This window comes from Echeneis naucrates, chromosome 10 (assembly GCF_900963305.1).
Source record: "Echeneis naucrates chromosome 10, fEcheNa1.1, whole genome shotgun sequence".
Classification (NCBI taxonomy): domain Eukaryota; kingdom Metazoa; phylum Chordata; class Actinopteri; order Carangiformes; family Echeneidae; genus Echeneis; species Echeneis naucrates.
In genome coordinates, this window is record NC_042520.1 from 15413842 (window position 1) to 15435043 (window position 21202).

The 21202-nt window shown below is 40.3% G+C and overlaps 1 protein-coding gene across 3 annotated transcripts in view; it reads left to right on the top strand.

Moving 5' to 3' along the window:
• The window catches only part of gria3b (glutamate receptor, ionotropic, AMPA 3b), a 76509-nt gene that overhangs the window by 20740 nt on the left and 34567 nt on the right, over window positions 1-21202 (top strand). For all 3 annotated transcript variants that reach the window (XM_029513324.1, XM_029513323.1, XM_029513325.1), the window contains exons 3-4: window positions 2440-2679; window positions 17550-17737. In XM_029513324.1, the coding sequence (XP_029369184.1) occupies window positions 2440-2679; window positions 17550-17737 (428 nt within the window). The remainder of the gene's footprint in view (window positions 1-2439; window positions 2680-17549; window positions 17738-21202) is intronic.

Genomic DNA, 21202 nt, shown 5'->3' on the forward strand with positions numbered 1-21202 from the left:
CATCCATCAGCCAATTAGAACCAGATACTTGACACAGGTATTGCACAACACAGGCCCAAACCCTTCCTTGTGTCATCTGGACCACTTTACTGGAATATTCACAATGTTTGTAGAAGTTAAGAAGAATTGATCACTCAGCAATAATGCTTGAGAGTTGGCCGGAATAAGAGAACTGTATGTCTGAATATTAGTTTACACATTAATGGCTTCTGCCTAAAATAAAGTCACTCCTGCCTGACAATGTATGCTATCCCACTGGAGTGTACAAAGACACCAGCAAACAGAAACATGTTTGGTTTTTTTTTTCATTGCCTGTCAAAAATTTCATCAGATGTGTGTGCTAATTTAAGAGAAGAAGAAAAAAAAAACAACTTTCTTCTGTCACTGTGACATGTTCATTCCTCCAAAGTTATAGGCTGCCAGAGTTATATAGTTGTTATAGCTTTGTTCCAGTGAAAACATTCAAATTATTTTATAACTTTATTTTCTTTTATCTTTGGCCGTCTCAGGTTGTAATTTTATTGAATTGTGTCTTGCTGTGTGAAGCTTGTGAAAGAGGTTGCTTGCTTTGAAAAAATTCAGGGCTAGTTAGAGTTTGTCCCTTTTCTTGGAGAACTCATCACGCTTTATGTTGCTGTAGATCAGTACTGTAGGTGCCGTGATGGTTTAAGGCCATTGACAAAGGCTGCATCTCCAGTTTTCCTACTGCTGTTCCTAGAAAATCCAACCAGTCAGCAGTAGAGGATCATAATATCCTTTGTAATATATAGTTAATAGGGAACTTAGCATTGTAGCGTGAATCTCACCCATTAAGGGCTTTGTGTGCACAGAGGAAAACCTTAAAACCAATTGTAAATGCAATAGGAAGTTGTTGTATTGCTGTGTGTATTGTGGCATCAACAAAAACATTGTGGGTACACCTGAGGTCATTGACAGAGAAAGCGTGCTCCCTTTTCACCCGAGGCAGAGAGAGCTGTCTTTTTCAGCTCTTTCGTGGGAGGTAACAGAAGCGGCGGTAGGCAACAGTGGCGCTCACAGCTGCTGTGAATGCTGCAGTGACGCCTTCACTGTGGATGCGGGAATTGAGCAATAACTGGTGAGAGCTCCTAGTAAGAGCCAGAGACCTTTGGTGAACGGCATGATGTTTCCGTCCTTTGGCTGACACTTTTCAACCATCGCAAACACATAAACATGGCGCTTGGATTTACACCTACAGGATCCTGTCACTACTGGCAACCTGTCACAATGTGAGCCAGACTATTGCCAGATTCGCTGCACCTTCTGATGCAGCACATGTTTGGTTTTCTTCAGATCTGTCATCCAGATGCAGAAAGTGAATATTAATACAGAGAATACATTTCTATAATGTGACGACCGGGGATATGTATCAGGCCTTAGGGCTGCAACTAGTAATTATTTTCATGATTGAGTACTCAATCAAAGGATTTGTAATCTTCAAGCCCAGGCTGAGATAACCCTGTTGACATCATTAAGGTTACTTTTTCAGACTATGAAAATCTCTCTTCAGAGCCCTAAAGGCCATCAAACAGGCTGAGCAGTAGCCTTAATGACTGAAGTTATGGTGTAAAATCTGTGGAATGCCCCTTAACTGACTCATTTGGTCTGTAAAATGTCAGAAACAGTGGAAAAATGTCTTTTGCAATTTCCTCAAGCCCAAGGTGACATTATCATTATGCTCATTTTGTACTGGTGCTGTCCTCAGCCTGCTGGTTTACTGTCACAAACGACAAGTAAAAACACCTATTCCTTCCACAGAAGAAGATTCTTCTTGCTATTCCTTTTACATTTCTGGATATATCCAAGTTTCAAGTTCTGACATCCCCCTTTTTAATACATTAAACTTAGAGAGATTAGGATATTTAATTTTTGTGTTCAAATGTTAAATGTCTCAAACTAGTTAAATTGTGCATGTATTTTCTTGAATAAAATCAGACTACAATATCTGTAGTCTCTGATATATACCTGTACAATATCTCTTTTAAATCACCTTAAGGCACCTTTTTCCTGCTGGCCTTTCCCAGCTAGTTGTGGTTTTTGTTTGTTCATGTCATGTGATTTTGTGGTTATTGTGAAATGGCCTTGGGTTTCATGCAAGGCTCTATGAAAAATGTATTTGTTATTATTATTATTATTATTATTATTATTACTATTATAATTACCTGATCAAATAAAACTTGTCTGTACAGAAGTAATGTGGAGTTATCAATTTTTTTTTTTTTCCAAGGGGTAATGCCTTCAGTGCTTCAATCGCTTGCACTGGGGGTCATTTAGAGTAAACCTGTAATTAGCTTTTTGCGGCAGGTCAAACGATTGATCTATGGCCGCCTAAAGTGAGACACGCTTTTGTGAAAGTGCATGCATATTTTGCTGACTAGTACCTTAACACTCATGTCCTCTTGCCCTCTGCTGTTCCTGCAGTTTGCTCCCAGTTCTCCCGTGGGGTTTACGCCATCTTCGGATTCTACGACAAGAAGTCCATGAACACCTTGACCTCCTTCTGCGGAGCTCTGCACACCTCCTTTGTCACACCCAGTTACCCCACCGATAATGAGGTGCAGTTTGTCATCCAGATGCGCCCCGCCCTTCGGGGTGCTGTCCTCAGCCTGCTCTCTCACTACAAGTGGCAGAAGTTTGTCTACCTCTACGACACTGACCGAGGTAGGTGAAGGTGCAGGCCTTCAGTGGCATCAGGCTTGAATTGCAGTGAGGCAGCCCAGAACATGTTTCAGCGACTCAGAATAGGCTCAGATGTAGCCTGTAATACTTTATGAAAGCCCTGTTAAACTGTTTACGCTGCACTCTTTTATACAGTGGCTTGGTGATATTTAAATGTGAAATATATTCAGTAGCTGCTCAGAACACTTGTAATAACACATTAGACTTTAATGAACGGCATATCTTATGAGCTATAACCTTTAGATTCTTCTAGCAGTTGGCTGGTTTAGTCAGTTAATCTTTCTTTTAATCATTTTATCGATATACTCTTTCATCTGAAGTGAGGTACAGTATGTCACATCTGCCACTAAAGTATTTCCTACAGGAGCCAGGCTCTCTTCCTGCCTGGGGGTTTTGATCATTGTGTTGCATCTATGAGGGTTTTTTTTTTTTTTTGAGTACTGTTTCAAGATTGTGTTGACTAGTAGACAATAAATGCTGGTTTAATGTTTGCAGCCTAACCTGTCAACATGGTGTAGCATTCATATGTGCGGTTTCTCATGTCAAAGGAGAAAATGAATCCATTATCTCTCAATAGAATAATGGTCCCATCCTCCTAAGAAACTTCAATTTGCTCAAACAACACCTGGGCATAGGCGAAGGATGTGTTGAACATATGACAGACAATAAACAGACAATTTCTTCTTCTTTGGGAGGGTGCCACAAAGGGTTGCAGCACATTCCTGCCACTCTGTATGTAGCAGCTTGGATGTGCTGTTTATTTGCTCATTATATAAAGGTCCAGACCTGCAGATATGCTTCAAGCAACCTGTCTTCTATGCAGTGTGTTCTCTGCTCTGGTTCTTTTTATGGTTCAGCCTCACTCCCCCTCTTCACTCTGTTATGCTTACAGGCACAACATGAAGTGTGCTTCTGTGCAGAGTCCTGTGTCTTTGGGTCTCCAGGCCTGAGGGGTCCAGAACTGAGGGCCTTAATCCTCCACACAGCCTGCAGATAATATGTGGTTAATTAGGGTCACTCTGACTAGAACACTCATCAGATCTTCCCTGGGGATGTGAGCAACCCACACGTCCTTCAGCACAACCAATACTGTCCAGCTACCGGCCACCGTGCCTCCGCCTTTCCTTTTTCTCTCTGGAAAGTGAGACTGTCTGGAGCAGAGTTGGATATATTGTGGAGGTGGGAAAAAGTGTCTGTGGAAAAAAAGGAAGAGAAATTGATATTGAAAAGAGTGGTGACACACAGACAAACTTTAAAGAGTAAAAGCAGGGACAGAGGGCAAAAGTGGGAGGGAAAGTGTGTGTGTTTGAGTGTGTGCATGCGTGTGAGTACGCGCGTGTGTGTGTTTGTGTGTGTGTGTGTGTGTGTGTGTGTGTGTGTGTGTGTGTGTGTGTCAGGGGGCGGGAGGCGGGGTCGTCAAAACAGCAATTCAGACCAGAGCAATTAAAGCAACAGCAGGCAATTGTGATTTACAGCCTGTTACCTGTGTACAGACAAATTCCCTGTGTACCCTACATCCCCGTGCTGAGGCCAATGCCAAGCCACTTTTACCTCACTGCTTACTGCCAGTGGTATAAGACGATCCCTTATTAGTGGAGGACATTGGCCCCAGGAGGGGATTAAAGCCGTTTATTGATGCACTCCATCCAGCACCTTAGGGGGCTTTGACACTTGGCTCATCAAGCAGACAGATGTGTCAGAGAGCCTCTACCTCCACTTATCAGGTAGTGCACTTCCCCCCACAATATGGACACCGACTGTTGGCAAAACCTATAGATGTGACAAGGGGAAAGTAGTCTTCAAGGGTGTGTTTTTGTTCATGTTTCAGCTCTGAAGTAAATGAAAAATTTACAGACAATTTGCTTTTGTATGCGCAATTTAAAAAAAATCTATTTATTTAGCGATTCCAAACAAATTTTGTCTGACACAGCTAGACAACGCTGTCTGAAAAGCTTGAGCAGCCCGTCATCAATACCACCTGGCAAATTCCTGGCAAATATCTTCATTTGAAACCTTCCATTTAACGGTTATTTTAAATGTTTTCATTTACCATTATCAGTCAACTGTTTAGGATGATTTCACTACTTCAATTAATTATTTCAACTGTTACAAAGTGCTGGCAATAAAGCCCAATGTCCGTCTTAAATTAATGACCAATAAGCATTACACATTAACAACTAATTAACAATCAATTTAATCCTTTCCTATCGACTGTGAATATGCGGTGTTGAGGTGTTATAAGTGACACTGCAATGAAGTCTGAAGATGCTCGAAATCTGAGATTAACATAACACTAATGTAGAATTCATTTTGGATTTTCTATTTCAAAAGGAAATATTCTTTAGTTTCCTTCCCATATTTCCTTCCCCATATTTAGCTGAGTTAGCCTACTACACAGTCATATCCTCTTTTGCAACTGCAGCAGTAGAACCCCAGAGGTACAATTAGCTCTGGCTGGCAGTCACTTATCTCTTTGTTTGGTCTCAATGAGTTAGCCGTATTGATGCAGCTATGGAACCGAGGATCAATGAAAGAGTATTGTGTTGCAATAACCTTTATCAGTGCTCTACTATCTCAGGTGTTGTCACACATTGTCTCATAAGCAGAACCGATGTGCAGCAAATGCTCACGACACAACAAAGTCAAAAAATAATAAACCTCCAGCCCCGTATACAGGATGATCTGACAGATTTCTGATTCAACGCTACATACATAGTGAATAAACAAATATGACCGATGACAAATGACTCACTGCTAAACGCAAAACATCTGTTGAAACACATTATGTTCTTGGGTGGCTTTTTGCCATTTTATTTGTGTTTGATAAAAGCATTGATCATCCTACAATACTCAAGGTATTTTTGCAATTAAGCTTCAAACTCGCCTATTAGGAAGAGAAAACTGCTCTATGGGGAAAAAAGGCATTCACGAGCCGAGTTCCACCAAAAGGTTTTATCCATTCAATAGAGAAGATTAATTACAACCACACTATTCATTTGGCTTTGTTATTGGACTGGCAAAAAAATGCTTTTAGGCCACAGTGCATTGCTTTCAGTCTGAGAGTGATGTCCATATGCTTCAGGCTTCAACATATTGGATTGAAATAGAGGTAAATTTTTGCCCTGAATGCCAATATCAGACAGCTATTAGAAAGCTGACATTAGGATGAAGGCACCGCAAATGGAGCCTCCGTAGGCAGTGTTATACTTGCAAAATGAGTGGCTACTCTTCTTTTATCCGAGGTAATACAGTGGCAGGTTACGTGACTGATGTGTGTGTGGGTGCGAGATTGCGTTTGCATTTGTGTTAATACATGTCTTGGTATAAAGAGATGAAAGATCCAAACAGATATGGCCACTTTCTTTTGATTCACTCCAAATATTATGTACACTGGGGAACGATTCCTGCAGCTGTCCTCTGTCTCCTAAAAATTTCAGCTCACCTCCTTTCAGTTAATATCAGCAGCTGAATTTCCCATCAAATAGGACTGTGTGTGTTTGAGTGGCTAAGAGTGCGTGTCATGTAATTGCAGCATCCCTGGTTCGAATCCAGGGACCTGTGCTTCAGGTCATTCGCCCCTCTCTCTCTCCCTGTTTCCTCTCAGCCGCTCTGCTAGTAACTGACCAAAGTAAAGCCATTAAAAAAAGTGTGTGAATAGGCTGAAGGTGGATGGATCCTTCCCTTTCTGTTCTAGTGGTCAGGTATGGGCAGATAATTGCCAGGTCTGTGCAGCAGAGAAAGATGATTACAGGCTTGATTGTCTCTCCCAGGCACAATCAACCCTGATTCAGCAATCTCACCTCTGCTTGATTTATGATTCAGTCTCTCACTTTCTCAGAAACCCCTATACCTTATCTTTATGCTTTTAGGTTTCTCTTATGGGCCTTCTTCCCTGCAGTGTACCTTTGAGCTCAGCTTGACTTTTGTAGCACAGTAGCACAGCGTGACTTTTGGAGCAATTTATTTTTTTTGGTGACCACTTTTAGAATCGGATTCTAAAAGTGGTCACCAAAAAAAATAAATTAATAAAATAAAACATTTTAAGAACAGACCCCAACTGCTCCAAAAACTCTTCTTTCGTGTGTTTGGAAACTGAAGACATGTGTGGTATATTAAAGCAGCTACCATGCAATATTATACTGCACAGTGTATGCTGGCTGTATCTTTGTTTTCCCAGTGACTAGAACTTACCCTTCTGAAGCCACTCTGCTAACTTTAGCTGAACCTCAGTCTGCATCCTGTTGTATAAAGGTAAACGCAACTTATTTTGTGTGCTTTTTGTGAAAGATGCAGTTTACCTAACCAACTAGCTAATTGTGTGTGTATAGACCACCATGAGCCCTAAGCTTGTCTACTTCTTCAGGTACCAAGTCAGTTAGCTGGACACTCAATCAGAATATGAATAATCACAATAATTACAGCTTATGACAGAGCAGTTTACAACACAGGACATTTCCATCCAAACACTTGAAACACAATGTAAAGCTCTAAATTCAAAGCTTGACAGGTCAGCTGGTTCTTGTCACAATCAGTGTTTGGGGAGGGGCGCAGTAAAGGGTCAATTGTATGTTAACTTCTCTCATCTCAGCTGTCTCACCCTGTTCCTTTGCTGTTTATGTTGCTGCTCTGCTACTCTGCATTACAATGTTTTTGTTAGTTGTAAGGCAAAAAACAAATAGCTCACCTTGAAATGAAAAACAAAACAAAAAAAAAGGAACCCAAATAAAGATGGAAATGTAACTGATGGAATCCTCTGACATTGTAAAAGCTTGTTTATATTCCAGTGACATTTTGTGAATACCAATCTGTGGAGAGTAAAACCTGTAATAGTTTGTGCAAAAGATCTGGAGCAGCCACCTCTTTAAATCCATAACGCTTTTGTGAGACATAGGATTTGGGCCAGTTTCACATTTGCCATCGCCATATCAAGGCGTTGATGACATACCAAGAACAATGCTGGGCTTCCTGTCATCTCCTTCCATCATTTCCTTGAGCGATCAATATTCTGAATGTGATCCAGTTCAGAGGAAAACGATCCAACATGTAGCTGCTGCTCAGAGGGCGCACAGCTATTTGCCTTTATCATTTAACTGCTGACAGTTAAAACTACAGCTGAAATAGAATTCAATATCAAAACCATCATTATCGCACAAGGAAGTCAAATGTACTTTGAACAAAAATCTGCCAGCAAGAAGTTATAGTCTCTTGGTCAGTACAAAAATACCTCCAGGGTACTTCTTTCATTCACTCTGTCAATATTTTCAGTGACCTCAACTGCTGCTGAGTCTATTCAGCAAATGTATGTAAGAATAAGGTACGTTATTGATCACTGGAGGTTGTTGGCTATTTTTGAACACAGTGGAAATAATTTATTCTAAGACATGCAAATATGTGCAAATTATGACCCACTAATGTGTTTTTGCACTCACATTTTTTTTTGTAAAAGGTCTTAAATTGTCAGTTTTGATTTGAACTGTACTATATATTGTTGGAGAAATGTATGTGTTCAGAAGAATGAGAATGAAGTTGAACCAGAGATATATATTTAAATTCTGAAATAGCTAATTTCACCTTCACTGTGACTCAGGCAGCTGTCTCCCAGACAGCCAACAGTCTGGACCTAAACCTAAATCAAACAGCCCAATTTTGGTATTTCAACAATGAAAGCAATGATGAAACAAATGAATCTGCTCCAAAACGACTGAAACCATCAACTACTAAAGTACTAAAGTAAAAATGCTGAAGGTTTTTTTTTCTCTTTCCATTATGGTAAATTAACCCCGCATTCAAACAATTAATGCATCCTTTTGTTATTTCAATATTAATAATGAAAAATGAATAATTATAAATTATATTGATTTTTTTCAACTAGTTGTGCCTTTAAAATCACATTTTTGAGCTGCTTTATTCAGGTGCCTTTGGTTCAGTTAGTCTTAACTGTATGTGACAAAAATGACTGAGTGGAACCAGTGTGACACTGACAGAGGACATGCAATGCAGAACTGGAGTCACATGTACAATCAGGGAAGTCATTGTCTCTAACAGCAGAAGGGATTTCAGCTTCTCAGCACGCTCAGAGACAGCCGTAGAGTTCATTACTGTTTTGACAGGCTAATGTGCAGCCACTGTGAATCACTCAACGCAGTCCTAACCCACTCATTCAAGTATTTTAAATTTCTCTGTATTTATCAGGTCTTAGACAGAAAGCATCTTTTCATTCGGTCTTATTTCACAAGTGATTAAGGGGGCCAAATTGGCATCCTTAGCATCCTGAGTTATTTCTATTGGCTAGTTGAATTCATTGAATTCATACACTGATTACATGCTTCTTGTCTGTGTCCAGACAGTTGCAGTTTTTATGCTAAATAACACTGATACTTGTATGAAAAGTCTTTTTATTTAATAAGCAGAGCGCAGATCAGATTAAAGTCTCATTAATTTCAGAATACAGGAATTCACTGATATATGCATCAGCTGTATTTTTGCACCTGTCTGTGATATTTGTCGCTTTTCTTTTATTGTATAGAAGTGTGTAAGAATTTCTAACATGCAATTACGGTGGTTGGGTAATGAAATGATTTGCAAGTATTGGATCGGAGGCTGCATTAATCAAAGACTACTTGGCTTTGTATTAAACCTTCATAACTCAGCACAGGCACTGTTGATCAGTTGTTAAGCAGGCAGACAAGATAACTGCAGTCTGGCGTGATTGGCAAAGTGATGTGCCAACACGGCCAAGAGGCTTGTAAAAGGGAGGATTGTGGATGACCCCACGTAGTTAGCCTCATCTCATTTAATTCTAGCAAGTTACTGTAGATAGAAAGAGGAGGAGGGGGCGGGTGTGAGGGGCTGGAGGGGCAATCAGGCACTGCAACTAAAGCGAACTTTGCTCCTCCATTCTTCAGCAATCCCTCTAATTGGCTACCCAGAGACAGTTGCCTTTGTTCCCTGAGAGTCAAAAAATAAATGCCTCCCGCTGCTCTTCAAGATGCCTTTGATGGCAGACAAAATCAGGTCCATCCTTTAATTTGATTTTGGCGGTTTGGCCTCAGTCTTACTGTTCTAAACAACAAAACAAATCAAGTAGTGTGATATGCTACCAAATGAATTAAGGATAGTCCAAAACTGAACTTATTAAGTACACTTTTAAAAGGCTTTTTGCCCCAGCATCACCACTTAAAGACGTGTGGTGACGTGTTTTCCTGTGAAGTGGCTCTGTAGTTTGCATTTTGAAATCTTTTCCAAGTGGTGCTACAAACCATCAGCTGTTTTGTTTGGGTTTTTTTTTCTTCCCTATTTCAGTTCTGTGCATAAGTCATTTTTATGTCATTTCACTCTAATAACGTCTAGTCAAATGCAATATTGTGACCCACAATTGCTGATTTATAGTCCCAGCTCATGATGTGATTCACTCATAAGTGTGAATGCCATCTTGCTACTGCAGCCATGTCTATATCATAGACTGCAGTTGTTTGCCAGGCTTTGTGGTCTCATCACAGCCACTATAATGGCACATCAGCTGCATCCAGCTGAGACTTCATACACACACACACATGATTCTGGTGCTTTAGTGGTCCTTCATGCCGGCTTCATAACAACTAAATTATGCATGCATCAGGAGAATAAATCAGCTTGGACACGCTGACAAGAAAGGGCACATCAGAGAAGCCATAAAGCACACAAGAAAAATAATATTAAAGAAATGTGCATGAAGCTATGCATCACTGGCATTTTCTCTCCCTCTCTTTTATTTTGCACACATAAACAGGTATCACTGCAAAAGTGACATCCCATTATACAGACCGTCCGGCTTGCAGTGGCAACCTCTGTAATTCAGTAACCCCTTGAGAAACTACACGTCAAGCACCTTTAAAAAAAAAAAAAAAAAAGCATTTTGAGAGCCATCGTCTGTCACAATAAGCACACAATAAACCTCCATGCTACCTTAGTGTCCTCTTTTAACTGAACCTGGAATAAAGCCATTTTACCACCTACCCAATGCTAGCTTCAGCAGCCATGAAATTACTGCTGGGAGCGTCTTTTTTTCTTTCTTTTTTTTCATTACACCAAACGTCCTGGCCTTTGCTTCAAGCAGCGGCTTCATAGAAGTGGCAGATTGCTTTGATGGTACACTGTGTCCCAGCACCAATTTGATATGTTTCTTCGAAACAACATATAAAATGTGCATATGTCACTGTCAAGACTAAAAACACAAGAGTAGAGTAATATTTAATGGAAGGTAAATCTCTTGGGCACTTTCAGCTGATTAATCAACACTTCCTGGAGTATGTGTGTGAGTGCTGATGCCAGTGTATCTGCTGTTGTATCGCCGTATGTTTGGAGTGTGAGCGACAAGAGAACAAAGACAGACAGACAGGAAGAGATGCTGAAGCTCTGAAAAGTCTGTGGGTGGATTTTCACAGTGGAAATGCGTCGCTCTTCTGCCTCCTGCATGTATGCACTTCTAAAGATATAGACAGCATGCTGCTTCTGTTTGATTTGACATGCGCTGCCTTTTTGATTAGGACAGCACTTGGCAGTGAGACTGTTTTGATTAAAGGCCTAATGTAAAAACACTTCAAAGACTTGGCTACAGACTTTTAGGCTTCTTTGGCTTTGGCTTCCTGGTGAATGCATTTTCTACCATCAGGGTAAATGTTTAAAGCTTCTTTTCTCTGGATGAGCTCATTTTGTAGCTCTTGCTGACTCTACATCAAAACATATATTTTTCCATTAAATTAGTCAAGCTGGGTGAACCAGTTTCTTAATTGTTTCTCTCTTTGTTAATTGTCAGGTGTAAAATCCCTTTTAATTCCCATCCCTTTACTACAGCTACTTTCAGATTCCTTCTACACTCAACAATCAGATGTTGCTTTAACTCGTTCCATTTTTATGTTATTTTATTTTTCTTTACTTTACATTACTTTATATAGTTTGCTAAAGGAAACTGCAGGTCATGTAACACTTGACGATGTTATACTAGTTTTTGGCCAGTTGACTAATCAGAAGAAATATATTCCTCTCTCTGCGCATGAGTTTTTGTCTTCACTGCACAAACACTGGGAGAATCCTTAGAGCCTTGTGAGCATACTTAGCTCAGAGGCAAACATTCAACAGGCCCTAAATACTATTACTATTTATTTTGGCTTGCTTAAAAGACAATGGAGACACATCATCTCAGGGAGTATGTATGACTTTGTGCATACATAGAGTTGCATTTAATGAAGCGTGAGGCCAAACTGAACCATCATATATTGTATCAGTCTTTCATCTGTAAAGTTGACCTTCTGCCTTTCAACCGCTCAAACTTGAAAGCAAGCCAGTCCTACAATTAGGAGTCAAGGCCATTATCTTTGTGGTTTCGGCTCAGTTGTTTCTGATGCCCTCTGAGACCCTGGACCGTACTCAGCAGGGCATTTCAGCCTGCCAAAGACCCTCATTTACCAGAAGATTGGCAAGTTAGGGAGGAAAGCAGCCACATTTACTGTTGGCTCAGCAACAACTGCCACTTTTCCATGTGTGCACTTTAGATTTTGATCCCTCAGAGATTGTGCTGTTTGTGCTGTTCATTTCTTACTCTTCACTGTGCCGGTGGTTTCGATTGCTTGTGGTTTCTTTATTTATTGCACATTGCAGCGTGGTTAGTGGTGACTTATTTACTAACATGTCATTATTTGATCAGAATGGTAGATTAGATTTTGGATTGATGTGGATTAGTGTAATGCCACAATGACACAGTGTAATGATACTGAAACATAATACGAAGTATTACAGCTGGTTCCTGAAAACCGACAGCCAGTTGGGGGCTAATGTCAAGTTGTATGCTGAGATAAATTTGCAATATGGTTTTTCTGATTTGTCTGGTTAGCCTGGATCAGCTGTGAGATATGAGAGAGGGATGTGAGTGTGAGAGACAGAGAGCGAGAGCAGGAGGGAGAGAGGCCTGTGACACTCTGCAGCGAACCCTAATGAGAGGCAGGGAACCAAAGGAGCTGGGCAATGAGATTAGATGCAACTCAATTCAATTACTGCTGAGCCGCCATGGGTGACGCTTCAAAACTCATCCTGTTAAGATCCGGTTCCCAAATGAAGAGGAGTACTGCAGCTCTCACTCAGCTGCTAGTATGCTACACTGCCACAAGATCTCATTCGTAACAGCTCTGATTTATAAGCACACTGGGCGTCATCAGGCTCCGCCGGGATTTGAGCGCAGACTCTGCAACGTTTTGATATAGATTTAAAGGAAATACTTGGGTTTTTACCCAAAAGACACCCATTTATACACTGCTCCAAAGAGTACACAGTTGCTTCAAATGTGTGTTTAGCAACCTACCACCCTACTGGAACCCTTTCCACATGTTCAAGCACTGGATCCAGATCCAGACACACAACATCATCCTCTAAATTGATCCTGCACTCACAGCTACCCCATATGCATAGGAAAATTTGTCTGAAGGTCAGTCACTAGTCTGCGAATATTAAGCCTTTGCAGCTAAGGCTGGAAATTCTTCTGTCAATAGAAAAAGACAAAAACATCTCTCTTGGCTGAACACACAGAAAATGTTGGGTATGGGTAGCAGGACAAGTAAGAATAGATGCCCTGAGGTGATGGTGAGCTGAGGTGAGACAAAGTTCTGAGTAGGTGCTGGTCTGGAAAAGCTTTACATGTTGATGAACAACAGGCCAGTATCAGTCAATTTTTGAAAATGATGACACAAATAAAGAAAATCAAAGTCTCTTGTTGTTCATCTCTGTTAGGAGTCCAATAGAGTTTCCAGTACTGTGAATGCCCCTGGTTATCAGGCAAACATTCATTTGTTCACCCATTCATCTTCTACTGCGGATGCATTTCCAGATAAGAACCTGCGACTTTGTTGTTATGGGGCAACAGCCATGTAACCTGGCTGCTGGCTGGTAGCAGGGCCATGTGAAAACTCTCCCTGTCTGACATGCACTAAGGTGCCCGATCAGCAGAAGCCACGGCAAGGTGTTGTTGCTGCATTCATGTAATGTGGATTTATATTTGCTAAAGGAAATGTTGTTGTCTTCCATAATTTATGTAGTTGACTGTATTACATTTTTAGATGCTTCACAGCTGTGTAGTTCCTGAAGGCAAAGTGGCAGAACATTTATAGGTGTTCTGTATGTTGGAAATGAAGATAACTAATAAAAGCCTTCGTTGGGGTTTCCAATGCTGTTGAGGAAGTTGAATCCATTGATTGGGTAAAGCTGAACTCAGATCTGCCACAGATGTAAATGTGTGCAGAAAAGCAGAGACAAACAGATTTTTATTTTTTTCAACTCACTGGTAGAGTTGAAGAGGGAACTATCAGTGTTGCTTCTGCCATCAGATTAAGTTGTGCTTAGGATTTTGTTCATTTCAACTCTGAAGTCGAAATCATGGAACATAAACTTTTCTGCTGATGTTAATAAAAAAAAAAAAAAAAAACAGGAGCAGAAGTAATCCATTTCTGGACAGACTATTTACCACTACCAGATTCCATCTCTTAATTTCCATACAAATGTAAAACTAGGCAGGCATGGAATCTTCTGTGAATCTTAAATGAATCCAATTGTTCCCGCTGAGTTCAGGGTTTGCCAGAGGCACAGGGAGAAGAGCAAATCAGCAATTTCAAAATAAAAGCCCTCTGTGATTCTAATCTGATTGACAGGACATTTGTTTCCTTCTTTCATGTCAGCATAATTTATGTATTTCCTGCACCTCAGAAATGAAAACTGGAAATGCAGGGGCTTTTTTTGTGGTTGTTGTTGTTGTTGCTGTTGTTTGTTTGACAGAACACAGAGGATTCTTGTCTATAAGAACTTTGGGATGCATCAATATTCAATATTTTATTGAACCTTTCAATACATCCTGTTTGCTTCAATACACAAAGGCAAACAATGGTATTTTGTCACAAAACTTTATCAAAGCTTGGTACAGCGCATGCTGTAAGATTAGTTACACTCGGAGCAGACACAGTAGAGAGAGCAGCACTGCACTGTTCATGCTGCCTTCAGAGCCAATCAGAAGTCCCTGAATTTTCTAGGAGCCAATCAGCGCTCAGGCATGCAAATACTGGAAAAGAGAGTGGAGAGTAAACCTTGAGCAAAAATGGAGAGTGAACGGAACAGTGAACATTTGAAGAGACGCCGTCCTCTTACAAGTCCACGGTGTGGGATCATTTTGGATTTAGAGTTGGATCATTTTGGATTTAGAGTTGACTATGATGAACGCGGAAAAATGACGGTCAATAAACAAAGCACAATGTAGTTTAACTATTTAGACTTATTGCCTATTTTTGATAAGAAAAGTGCTTGCCCTTTTTATGTTACATTTTGTGGTTTGACTACATCTGAGCTCTTCTCTGATATTCTACTTGTAACAGTGACAAAGTTGCTAATTATGGTGGCTACAGTAATGTCTACAATAATGTTTGCTGTTTTTTGTTTTATTTTATACTACATCTATTTTTATGGAAGGGTGTAACGTTTTTATAATTAAGTGGTTTGACTATATCTGTGCTTGCTTTTAATTATTTTTACGTGCAATATATTGCCTTTTCCAGTGAGTAGTTTTATATTAAGATATGGAAACCGTACCATTGCTGTGGCCCAAAAACTGTGATGCAAACCGAACCGTGAGAAAACTGTACTGTTGCATCCCTAATAAGAACCCCTAATCTGGAAGGCATTCCCCCATGAGCATTTGTATTTTCTTTCGCTTTTAAAATCCTCTGTGGTATTGTGTCTGTCAAGCAGCACAGGAATCGGTGGTTGCACTGGTGTAAAAGATAAGATACTTATGCATGTACGTATTATGCTGTACACTGTGTATATGACGACACACTGCTATGATTGTGTGTTAAATGGTTCATTTGTGTTTTTAGCTTTACTAGCTGCATTCACAGCCCCCCTTGCAAACCAACAGAGACCACTTTGACCCACTTTATCTGCATGACATCAAGTAAAAAGCTCTGTTTACTGTCAGAAACAGTGCTATGCTATCCAACTGGTTTTCAGTTGGCAAGGTTCTGAGCTTGTGCCTCAGGAAAATTAATAATTCATCCTTGCTATTCAAACCTTCATCCTGTAACTTTTGCTGTAGGTAGGAAGATGTGAGAAGGCAGTGTGTGCACAAGAGACTGTGCTCAGTTATGAAATAATGATACTTGAATAAGCTTCAAATGTTTTCGCCTTTTTTTCGCTTTTTTTTTTTTTTTTCAGAGGAGACTGCAGCTTTTGTCAAGGTAAAAAGTCCAACTACAATAGACAGTCTTATGGCCTTAGACCATATTAGCTTCATGTTCTTTCTGTCCCAGAATGCTTTACTTCCGAAGTACAAGTTTTGCAACCTTAAACAGCTTTGTTTCACAGAAGCCACAAAGGAACTGGATGTGTACCTGTACATGTCCTCCACAAATCATCTCAATTCTGCATTGCACTACAAGTTGCATTCATAAACTATGTGCTGAACTCCTTGGAGTTGCGACCTGATAGCTAAGTTGCCTGATAACCTTGAGGTCTGGCATGTTGATGTCTTCAGGCAGTAAGCCATTGCTCCTCTGGACAGATGACATGCTGTGTACAGGTCTCTGTTACTCGCTGTGCAATTTGCCCAAAGGTCATCTGCTGGAAAGTGGCCGCTTGCTGCAGTGGCGGCGTCACACCAGGAAGGGCAGGCACATGTAGTGCAGCTGTTTGATAGCATTTACAAGCCAAGAACAAAAAGACAGCTTGGCCATTCATACGAAATGGAAAAGCAGGGGAACGCAAGAGCAGAGAAATGGAGGGAGTTTCAAAGTGATTTTCTTGTTGTAGCTGTTGTTTTCTTTTGCTTTCTGTACTGACTTCATTGGCAAGCTGGAGCCGTTTCATGGAGATAAAGCTGTGCAGAGAAATGACTTAAAAAAAAAAGAAGAAGCTAGAAACAATAAGTTAAAAAAGAAATTATATAAATGCAGCCATAGTTCGCTGCAGCTGGACCTTAGTTCTTTTCCCCTCTTCTGTATCAGTTCACTGCATGGCGGATGATGAAAAATGAATAGTGATATGGAAAAGAAGCTTATTGTACATACAGTTTGCAATTGCATTGTCCTCGGCTTAATGAGATACCAGCAGTGTGCTTGATTTTCATTAATAACCTTCATGTTCTCTTATGGACATTATATATTGGAAAAGAGCATATATCCGTTTGTGCTATGTGCAACCTATCCCTTCCAAAAATAGGACTCCATTCTTCATCCTGTGGTATGTCATTTGACCATCGTGTTTCTTAGCGCTCTGTTAAATGAAAATATTTCACCTGTGAATTAATCATTAAACAGGTTCATTCTCCATTCTTGGTGGTATAATGATCTTTTTCTACCACTGGCCAGGATGAATGTTTCATTGTCTTTATCTTTAAATGAGTTGGCACCATCCTCCAAAGGGATGCAAGCCGCAGAGTGTTTCCCCTCACCATCAAAGTTAACATGTGGCTGGACTAAATACCACAATTTAATTGATGGCAAGCGCAAAACATCACCCACTGATCTTTTAATATTATGGTGATACAATTCATGTCCTTTAATGTCATTATGATATTGCCTACTCAATATGAAAACGTAAATTCTCACACTCTTACACACAGGCACACAAAGTCTAGACTCTAGACAATATTTTAGTGAGCCTGCATACTTCTCAGTGCTGTTTTAGATTATAATGACATGACCTTTAACCTTTGGATTCAAGCAAAAACCTCGCTAGAATAAATTAGCAGCCACTCAGTTCTTGCATGACTGTGTCAGCCTCTTGTGTGTATAATCCTCAGGGCTTCTCTCCCTGTCTGTATCTGTAACACTCCCTCTCTCTAGGTTTCTCCATACTGCAGGCCATCATGGAGGCAGCGGTGGCTAACAACTGGCAGGTGACCGCTCGCTCAGTTAGCAGCACAACAGATGCTGCAGAGTTCAAGCGCATCATTGAGGAGATGGACAGGAGGCAGGAGAAGCGCTACGTGATTGACTGTGAGGTGGACAGGATCAACACCATATTAGAACAGGTGAGACTACAATGACCATCAAACCCTACTTGAGTAACGTAAGTATTTAGGAATTGTAATCAACAAAATAGCAGATATTAAAGGGCATTCCACTAAATTTACAGACCAAAGTCAATTTAGTAGTCCTGATAAATCCATTTAATTTTAGCTACTGTAGATTTGTTAAAGAAGCTTTAAAAAAATGTACAATAAGATGGATATGTGCAGTGTCAATATGGAAAAAGAGAAGATTACATAAGATAAAACCTTTGCCAAACTCTTTTGCCAGAGTTGCCAATACAAAAAAAAATGTACAATCCATTTCTCTGGAGCTTGATCCATATGATCCATTTTAAGAATTAAAGCTCAGGATATCTCAATTTCTGCAGCAACAATTCTGACAAGGGATATTTGTTGAGTGCAATTGAATCATAATGCTGCACCATGGCCACTCACTGTAGCCAGAAGACAATTTATCACTTCATACTTCTATCCCATTTATGAAGAAAGAATGCTACATTTTAGGAAGGGCCTTTCATTCATTTGGTATATTAGAATATAAATTATGTTGTATTTTAAATCCTTTCCTGCTTGTTTTGTGTGCCAGGTTTTACAAATAATTTCAGACCTATGCCATTTTTTGCTGAAAACAAGTTGACTTAATGCAACTTCAGCAGGTCGTGGCTGTGCTAAATGAAATGTTAGCCTTGGCTGTAAACCCACCTGTTGGTGGAGCTCAGCTTGCTGTTGTTTGGGTGCTGAGTTTCAGGCCAGCTCACTTGAAAATCAGTGTGTTGAAACTGCCCAAGAGTCTGAGATTGAGAGGTCTGAGTGTGAGCAGCCATTTGGAGAGACCACTGATGATGCAGCCTTTTTAATCCTCTTTTAACAACCCCAAACCCCTCCATTCTTCTATCATGTCCACTGCCTGAGGAGGAAATGAAAGGACAACCAGTCCTTGTAGTAGGGGAAACAAAATTACCATGAATAGATGAGTGGCTATTATGCCATGCATCTCCTCTGTTCGGCAGCCCCACACCTCTGTACCACAGCCTTCTCTTTGCTTCTGCCTCTTTATAAGACAATCAGCTCCCGAATTGGATTCTGCTCGTTAACATTCATTTAGATATCAGCTTCTCTCTTTGCCACAACATCCCCTCAATGACTGTTAGTTTTACTTTTTTATGATACTAATTTGGTCCCAGAATCATAGTTTAAAGCAGAATTGCTTTTAGTATTAATTTGTTGTGTCTAATTTAATTCTTGTGCTGGAAATTCCCTCCTTTTATGTTTTGGAGGCAATGCTGAAATCTGCTTCCTTTTTGAGCTAAGAACATACATCATTTTTTGGAAAAGCTTATTCATTCCCTCGTGCCTTTTCCGCTGCCCCCCCATCTCTGCATCTCTCACTACAGCCAGTCGAGGCAGATGGCTGCCCCCCTGAGCCCAAGGTTTCTGCCTCTTAAAGGAAGTTTTTCCTTGCCACTGTCGCCAAGTGCGTGCTCTTGGAGGGATATGTTGGGTCTCTCCATAAAGAGTTTGGTCTAGACCTGCTTTATGGCCTTGATGTAACTTTATGACTCAGAGAAATTTAAATAAATACAATTCAATTTAATTTCATTTGATCACATAAGAATCACATAAGAGGCATGCTCATGGTTGTGGGGTTTAATTGCATAAAGACATCAGGTTATGTTTAATGTTTTCTTATTTCTTTCTTTGTTCTTATCAGTGAATCGTTTATCTTCTTGTAACAGGGAGCTCTTTTCCCTCTTCCACCTTTAAATCATCACCATTGTACATTTTTCTGCCTAAACTTTGTTTTAGTGCAGATGGGGGAAAAAGCTTTAAAATGTCTAACCTTGAAAACAGCAGTGTATTCAAATTTTCCCTTGTTTTAATGGCAACCCCACTGTGGGATTTATTTATTTCTTTTTGAGTTCATTGAAATAATCTGGTCAGCTCTGCCAATATGGATGAGTCACAAGCATTCAGGGAAGCTGTTGGGCATCGATCTGCAGCTGCCGCCTACTGGGTCATACCATTATGCTTTGAAACAGGGATGGGCTGACTCCCATGAGGACCATCACACAAAAAATGGCACCCGGTGGCAGCCGTGTTAAAGCCTGCTGTTTCTACCTGCTGCTGTAGTTCTATTAACCAATGATTGCAGCCAGAGTTTCATCTCTGGAGGACAGGAGGGGGAGTTGTTACAGAGGCTGTGTGTCAAGGCCAGTGTTTGTGTCGCAAGGTTGACGTGTCGTTTCAATCCGTCAAGGTCGCTGTGTGTTCAGAGAGGATCATGAGAGAGGAAAGATCCAGCTAGCTAATTGTCGGGGGAAATGCTCATCATCTCAGTGGCTTAGTTTTGTTTTTTCTGTCAACACACTCCCACTGCAGGATGAATGTCTTTATGTCAGGCTATGAAGTTTGTGGAGTTTGGTGGGAAGGATACTCAGTGGTGTTGTATTTACTCAAATACTGTGCATGAGTCCATGGAAAAGTATTTTCATACAATTCTTACTATTATTATGAATATAATTATTGTTCTCATTTAAAGTGCTGGGACGAATAAGGCACATAAGTAAATGTAAAATAAATTGAAGGCAGGAATAATTTATTAATTAACTGAAAAATGTTCTGATTATTAATGTGTGTTATTGAAGAGATGATTTAGCTTTTCAGCTGAGTGACTAAAATGATCAGTAGTCCACTGATCATTTTAGTCAGAGGTTTAACCTCAGTCCTGACAGTGAATGTACCCCTCCCTCAGTCATAAGCGTGCTCAGCTGAATGTCACATTTATTGGTTTCATTCATCACTTTACATGATGTAGAATCACAGGAAGGCAAATATTTGCATACTGCTGCATCAGGAGCAGTTTTGTTTGCTCATATAAGAGCAGAGTGACTCTCCCTACAAATTTGTTTTGGGATACTGAGGAGAATGCTCTACCCAGGCCATTATCATTTTATGCTGTAACAACCACTCAGGATTTATCGCCCATAGGACTTTTCCATCAATACACTGCACTGCAGATAAATTAACCCAATGGCAATCCTTCCCTTACGACGAAAATGGGGGAGTCTCTGCCAGCTCTGCTCTCTGAATCATATCCAACAAATGTGCTTCATTGAACCATCTGGGTTTATGATGGTATATGCTGAGATGAGTATTTGTTGTATGAAAGAGGGGTAGCTTGAATAAGTACCATGACTGAGTATAAGTTAATCATGTTTCTATTGATGCCGCTTGTCATTATAAGATTTTTATCAGAGCAAATGCGCATGAGTTAAATGACATATAGACTGTGCTCCTGCCTAATGTATCCCATCCATGAGATTGACCATGTGGCCTCTTATATCTGTCTTTAAGCTTCTGCCTTGCTGGCCGTCTTCCCTCCAGGGAATCCTGTGCTAGAGTCTGCTCAGAGGCAACAACCTGCTCATCACTAGTTAAAGAGAGGCAGGGAAAAAAAGAAGTAGA